At 42.1% G+C, this 7,482-nt stretch overlaps 1 protein-coding gene across 1 annotated transcript in view; it reads right to left on the reverse strand.

Annotated features, from left to right (window-relative positions):
• cped1 (cadherin-like and PC-esterase domain containing 1) overlaps positions 1 to 7,255 on the reverse strand; it is a 35,373-nt gene extending 28,118 nt beyond the window's left edge. Inside the window, 9 exon segments of the mRNA XM_051946519.1 lie at positions 13 to 32; positions 35 to 159; positions 496 to 565; positions 726 to 795; positions 870 to 898; positions 901 to 947; positions 2,270 to 2,448; positions 6,496 to 6,603; positions 6,606 to 7,255. Coding sequence (XP_051802479.1) covers positions 13 to 32; positions 35 to 159; positions 496 to 565; positions 726 to 795; positions 870 to 898; positions 901 to 947; positions 2,270 to 2,448; positions 6,496 to 6,603; positions 6,606 to 6,734 — 777 coding nt within the window. The 5' untranslated portion in view covers positions 6,735 to 7,255.
• Positions 7,256 to 7,482: the final 227 nt, after the last annotated feature.

A 7,482-nucleotide genomic window follows, 5' to 3' on the forward strand; every position in this document is an offset into this window, starting at 1 on the left:
CAGGTGCTTCACCTTCACAGGTCGAACCCTCGCTGCTGATTGGTCATTACCACACTGATGTCATGCAGGAAGGAGGTAAGAGGCGTCACTGAGGTTACCAGGACGTAAACATTCACCATGGCAACCAGAGCAGGAGGTGGAGCTTCCACAGGTGAGTCACTGTCAGAGAAACAGAAGCAGACAGCATCACCTGCCTGGAGACCAGAACCAGGCTAGAACCAGACTAGAACCAGAACCAGAACCAGACTAGAACCAGAACCACAACAGAACCACAACCAGATCAGAACCAACCAGAACCAGATCAGAACTGGAACCAAACCAGAACGAGGTCGGAATAAGGACAGAACTGAACCAGAATCAGCCTAGAACCGGATCAGAACCAGATCAGATTGGACCAGAACCAGAACTGGACCAGAAACCAGATCAGAACCGGACCAGAATCTACACTCGGAGTTTAAGGCTGTTGAATCTGTCCAGGTGTAAAAATCATCTCACCTGTCTGAAGGAATCTGCAGCTTCTGATTGGTCGATCCACAGGAGTGCAGCCTCATGGGTAAATCAGATCCTGACATAAACAAACAAACGAGTTAAAGTCAGAGTTTGATGCTTAATTCCAAACATCAGCTGATCGGAGACTCTTCATGTTCACCTGACCGACACGCTGCATTTAGCTCCGCCTCCTGCTGTGGATGTACCTGGACAGACTCACCTGTCGGCGGTAAAGCTGCTGTAGAAGCGACACACACCTCCACCTGCATCAGAGAACGCCTCCATCAGACCAGGCAGCAGGTTCACCTGAGGACACACATCAACAGGTGAGCTGTGATGTCACCAGACAGGTGAGGTCACTGAGGACAGGTGAGTCTCACCGTCTGATGACGCTGCAGCTGAGAAAAGAAATCCTCCTCAGACAGCTCTGCTCCGAAGAACTGAGACACAGCAGGAGGCTCACCCACCGTCACCTGTAACCATGGAGACAGACAGGAAGTCACAACCACAGAGACAGGAGGCTGTTACAAAATAAAAGTTTTATTTTTAATTAAAGTGACTTTGTTATTTTAGCATTTTTTATAAAGTTTTCTATGTTTTATCTATTTATAAGTTTATTTCTGAATCATCTTAATAGTTTTATTGTGTGTAGTTTTGTGTTTAATTGTTTGTTTTGTGTTAATTTTTCCGGTTATTTTTGTCATTAACTGCAGTAAACGGCTTGTAAAAAAGCAGCTTCACTAGAAACCAAAGACGTGAAGCAGAACGTTTGGTTTCTCCTCCTGAGCAGAAGCAGGAATGTGGGTTCTAATGGCGGAGCACAGAGGGAGAACCCACCACCAAATATGGACAAACATGTGGAAGTGATTGTGGACCGACAGGAAACGTTCTGCTGTGGTTTCTGGACGGAGCTGTTTTCAGGCCCGAGGAAGGAAAAGAAGTTTAAAAAGACAGAGAACAGACTTTAAACTTCAGATAAAGGAGTTTTTAGTGAAACACGTTGGACTGATTTGTTGTTTTTAATGTTAGACCGTGCTGATGTTTGTTCTGGTTCTACGGTTGAACACTAACAGTCTGTTCCAGCTGCTGTCAGGAAATCTCCACCCAGAAACAGTGGACCTCAAACACACTCAGCAGACGGCCGGACGTCGACCACACACCGTTTATTTATGTCTGAAATTTACTGCCAGGAACCGGAGCTTTTTCAGGAACGTTGGGAATGTTTCACTGACAAACAACTTCTTACACCGAGATATGAGATTCATCAGGACTGTTGGACAGGAGAGTTCTTCTCTCTGAACAATCAAAACAAACCACTTTATGAGACAAAGTGAAAAATTCAGCTCCAAATCAGAACTAACTGAGCTGTGAACAGCAGAACGCTGTCAGGTCTGGAACCATGGACCGTCTGACAGCTCAAATGAGCTCCAGATGGCTGGAACCTCGTCCCAAATGACTCAAAACAGCAAAAAAAAATCTAAATGACTCCAAAAGTGTCCAAAATTACTAAACGTGATTCACAAATGAGTCAAACTGTGTTTTAAAACAACTAAACATTTGTCCAAAACGACTCAAAATGACACCAAAGTTCCTAAAATTACACAGAATTTTGTCCAAAGCAACCAGAGGTTGTAGTTTTGACGTCAGAGTAAATACTCTGCGTTAGAAGTAATCTGATTACTACAGTTGGAGTAACTAAAGCTACATTACTACCTTCTTCCATCTATAACTGAGTCTGTTTTTCCTTGCGGCCCTGAAGCACCGCGGTGCATTCACTGACCCGGTCTCAGGAAGCTGCTGGTTCTGCGTATCGGCTCGCTGGACCTGGAAGCCCGTCTGCTGCAGAACCCTCTTGGTACAGCTGGACCTCGGGTCCCACCACGACCTCCGACCCGTCAGAACCACGGCCCTGACGGCGCCTTGCCTGGAGGGGAGGAGCCTCTGGACGAGACCTGGGACCTGAGGGGACACAGAGAGTGAGGTTAGGGACCAGAACCAGAATCAGAACGGAACCAGAACCAGAACTAGAAGGAGAACAGAACCAGAACCAAAGCCAGCAGTTTAAGAACATGAGAAAAAGAACCAACAGTTTGTCTTCTAAGGATATGAAGGAACAGAACCAGAACAGCAGGGTTCTGTTTCAGAACCAGAACCAGCAGGTTCTGTTCTCCATCTGTTTTACATTCAACTCCAGTTTTCTGTTTTTCTTCCTGTCGAGGTCAAAAACTCAGAACGGAAACAAACCAGAACAAAGAGATCAGCCTCGAACCCCCGAAGACCAAAGAACACACACACACATGACACAGACACACCAAAATCAACACAAAAAGACAGTAAATGAACATAAATGAAGCCAAAATACCACAAAAACAAAGAAACAAAGAGACAAATGTGCTAAATTAACATAAAAAGACATAAATGAACTCAAAAATAAACAGGACGACTGTAAAAAGACACAAACTACAGGAAGAGTCGAAAAAAGTAACACACAAGACACAAACACCTCAGAAGAACAGAAATTAACACAAAAGTAGCAAACAGAAAAAAAAACACCAAAATGAACACAAAGGGAAAATGACAACAGACGAACACAAAGACACAGAGCGTTCTCCAGGTTCTAATCTGTCCAACAGTGCGTAGATAACGCCTCACCTGTTTGTCAGCTGCCAATCACACTGCTGTCGTCATGACGACAGAACCAGACGCTGAGTCATCAGAGGTCCTCAGGGTTAGCGATTTTAACGCTCAGATCTGAGGTTCTTTAATGAGATATTAAAGGTATTTATTTATTTAAACTGGATGAAACACATTTAAATTTAACCAGATGGTTAAAATCATTGGTATATAATTATGGGATGGATTCTATGTTTTCTGGGTAATTTTAGGGTAGTTGACATCTCTCAAAGAGACTTTAAATAATCTGATCAAACCTCGTCAAACAGGACGCTGATTAGATAGTCATGGACTCTGCAGGACTCTATAGAAATCCTGTGAATCTGCTCTCGGCAGTAAATCCAGACCGACTGACTGGAAGCTGTCGGACAGAAACCAGAGAAGAGAACAGCTGACAGATGAGAACATCTGACTGGAGAACGTCAGAGAACAGAACCTGGAACGTAGACCAGAAGGGACCAGAAGGGACCACAAAGACCCCCGAAACATCCAAAAGATCTTGAAAAATCCTCAAAAACTCTAAAAGATTCTAAAGATCCTGGAAGTTTAAGACCTTGAAGGTTCCTCACTCAGCATTCAATGGTTCAGATCAGATCATTTGGTGTTCAGGGAACCAGTAAGAATAACAACTAAACGAATATAAGCACGTTCTGACATCTTAAACTCTAAAAATGAATGATTAGTTTGAGAAAAAAATGGTCGGATGTTTAGATAACATAAATGAGTTGGAATAAATCCACTTCCTGTTTACTGATGGTTTAAAACAGAGAAAAACAAGTAAAATGTACAACAAATAAACTCAATATTAAGTAAAATACAAGTTTTAAAACCAGATAATGTGTTAATCTCTTATCATTTTTATATTTTGGCAGCTTTTTTAAATATTTTTTGACCATTTACCTCCTTTTTGTTTGTTGTATTATTCAGTTAATTCCTCTAAAGCTGATTTTTATTCAGGGTTTCCATTCAAACTGTTTTAACAGTTATGTTAGGTGTCCTTCAGTCTGTAACTGCATATTTACATGAGAAGTTCTGGAATTAATACTGTTGTTTGGTCGACAAAAGAACACAAAAACAATGAGACACAAAACGATAAAAATCTGACAAAAAAGACAAAAATTACAAAACAAAATATTACAAAACGAGACACAAATGAAAAAAGTCAGACAAAAAAACAATAAAACAAGACAAAATTTACGAAAACGAGAAACAAAAAAGTGAGACAAAAAACGACAAGACAACAAAAATGCAACACAAAATGGGAACAATCACACAAAAAATACAAAAAACAGCAAAACAAGACACAAAACACAAAAGTCAGACAAAAAATAGACAAAAATAAGACAAAAAACACAAAAAACCAGCAAAAGTCAGACAAAAAAAAAGACAAAAAAACAACAAAAATAAGACAAAAAGACAAAAAAACACAACAAAAGTCAGACAAAAAAACAACAAAAATAAGACAAAAAATTATGAAAATGAGAAACAAAGCGACCAGAAATGGACTAAGGACCCAATGAGACAGCAGAAAACACAGAAACAGTGCAGTTTTGTGTAGTTTTGTGTGTCGTCCTGTTGAGGGTTTGACGCCCCTCCCTCTGAACAACACTCATAAAGTGGGTTTGTGCTGCTCTAAGCCGAGCAGCTGACGGAGTTTTAGTGCCGTACTAAAACAGACCAAAAACAAACGGAGCAGATTAACGGCCTCGCTGCCGCCTCACACTCACTTATCTGTCAGAAACCGGATCCAAATACTTCTATCAGGAGACTCACTTAAAATACCCCCAGCACATACCGGCAGCGGAGCGGCCCATTGGTCGGCTCTGCTGTCAGTCAGCTGCTGGAGAAGTCTAACAGCCAATCAGACGCCAGATCTAAAGATAGTCAACAAAGAGCCGCAAAGACTCTGAAGTTCATACCAGAAAACTGGTGCAGAGAAGATCTACTGAATATTTAGACCAGGAAAGTCACACTAATCAGACCAGTAAGCCAGAAAGACCACAGCATTAAACAACCTGGAAACAACACAAACCCCTAGTGGTCCCTTTGGTTTAGAGCAAGTACAAAAATGAGACACAAAGCAACAACCAAAGGAACAAAAAAGTACAAAAAACCCCACAAAAACTAGACAAAATATTCAAAAAGGAACAAACACAAAAGTATGAACTAAATGACAAACAATGAGACAAAAGACACGAAACAAGACAAAAAATGGCAAAAAAACAACAAAAACAAGACAAAATATTACAAAAATGAGGCACACGCAACCAAACGACATGAAACTAAACAAAAACGACAAAAAGTTACAATATTTCTGTGATTTCACTAAATTTTATCTGCAGTTTAATTAAACAGGAAATTATTTAATGAAAATAATTTAAATGATCGTTTTAATTGGACCCATTGTTTCTCTGACTGTCCCTTTTGTCTCGTTTTTGTTGTTTGCCATTTTTTGTGAAAACTTTTTCTCTTTTGTTTTGTTTGTCTCATTTGCTTCTCTTTTGTCGTCTTTTGTCTCATTTTGTAAATATTTTGTCATTTGTCTCATGTTTTGTCATTTGTATTCCCTATTGTCTTGCTTGTGTTGTTTGTCGCTTTGTAGCGTTTTGTCTGATTTTTAGTCTTTTTTTTTTGTTTTTACACATAAGAATTAATAAAAAAGGTTCTTCCAAAGAAAAAATAGGAGAGAAGTGTATAGAAAGTGAGATGACAGGACGAGTGAAGAAAAAACTTCATGACAAGAGTTTTTTTGTTTTTCTGTTCTATGACATGAGCCAAAATAATGTTAGATCTCGGACGGTGGTGCTCATACTCAGAGGTGAACTATTTTCAATTCTTCTTCCGCAGTTCTAGTCTTCCACAGTTTTGTTTCGCCTGACGCTGTATATTTTAGTTCATTTAGCTCCAGTAGCTCACAGGAAGAGCGACACAACCAGTCCAGTCCATTCCACATTCTGTTTTCACCTTTGAACACGTTAGAAAGAAAACATCAGCAAAAAAAAACTTCTTCAACAACAGCATGAACAAACAGACATCAATTATTTCGACAGCCGTGGGAATATTTAGAACATGCACTGGTCCTTCCATTAAAAAACATGAAAAATCAAGAGAACTTTGCAAAACTTTTTCTCTTGTTTTATAATATTTGTCTTGTTTTTGTTTGGTTTTTTGCCTGTTTTTTCTGACTTTTGTCGTTTTGTTTCTCTTGTCCATTTTTAGCTGTAAAATACTTTTTAAATTTGAATAATTCCAGTTAAAAGTTGGATTTCATCTCATCCATTAATCAGACTGGTTGAGTTGCGTGATGACGTCATGGCTGAACGTGGGACTCACCTGGGCCCGCAGGTCCTCCAGAGAACACACCAGCTCTCGGGTCTCCATCAGGACGTCCTCCGCCGCCGTCCGGACCTCCCTCTGCTGCTGCTGTGGACCGGACCGGAGCCCCGGTGGTTCCGGGCCGCCGTCAGGCTCTGGTAGAACAGACACGCCGCCACACCGAGCAGCAGCAGCGGACCGGACAGGGACCGGCGGCGGAGCAGCGTCCCGGCGGCCCGGAGGAGGAGGCACCGCATGGAGGAGGAGGAGAAGCTTCACTCCTCACCTTCATCACCTGCATTCCTCCCACCGAGCCCCGCCCACAGGTGAGACTGACGGAGGCTCCTGATTGGTTCTGGTGGAGGAAGGGGTTAATGTGGGAGCTTAGGAGGCTGAGAGGCTTCAGTTCTACACAAGTCAGGATAGATCCGAAATCCACATAAATCCTGATGATCCAACAGCTCGGTGAAGTTTACTACCAGCTGGACTAAGTTCTCCTTCACGGATTCTCCTCCTGGATCCTCCTCAGACTCTCTTAGAAGAACTAAATCCAGATGATCGACTCTAAAGGGTCAGGAGACGTTTAACGCAGCTGAGCGCACAGAAGTTCTCCAGAGGTTCTCCGGAGTTCTCCAGAGGTTCTCCGGGGGATCATGTGGTCCAAACAAGAACCATATGACCGTCCAGAGAGGCGCCGCTCTTCCTCCTCCTCCTCCTCTTCCTCAGAGTTTCTCCAAGGCGCAGCTTTCCTGCGTCTTTTTCTGAAACTCTGCTGGGAACTTTTTAGGAGAAAACCTCCTGTTAGGGAAACATCCGGGAAGTTCCGTTAAAGTTCTTCTTTGTTCTTCTGGCAAGCCTTCGGGTAACCGTGGTCCGGTAAATAAACCCCTCAGTCCCGGTAAATAAGTCCTCAGTCCCGGTAACGGAGCCTCGGAGGCGAATGAGACGGAAAACGGAGAAGTTGGTTCCGAATCAGCATCTGGTTCTAGTTAAAGCTGGAGGTCC

This window comes from Acanthochromis polyacanthus, chromosome 1 (genome assembly GCF_021347895.1).
Source record: "Acanthochromis polyacanthus isolate Apoly-LR-REF ecotype Palm Island chromosome 1, KAUST_Apoly_ChrSc, whole genome shotgun sequence".
Taxonomy (NCBI): domain Eukaryota; kingdom Metazoa; phylum Chordata; class Actinopteri; family Pomacentridae; genus Acanthochromis; species Acanthochromis polyacanthus.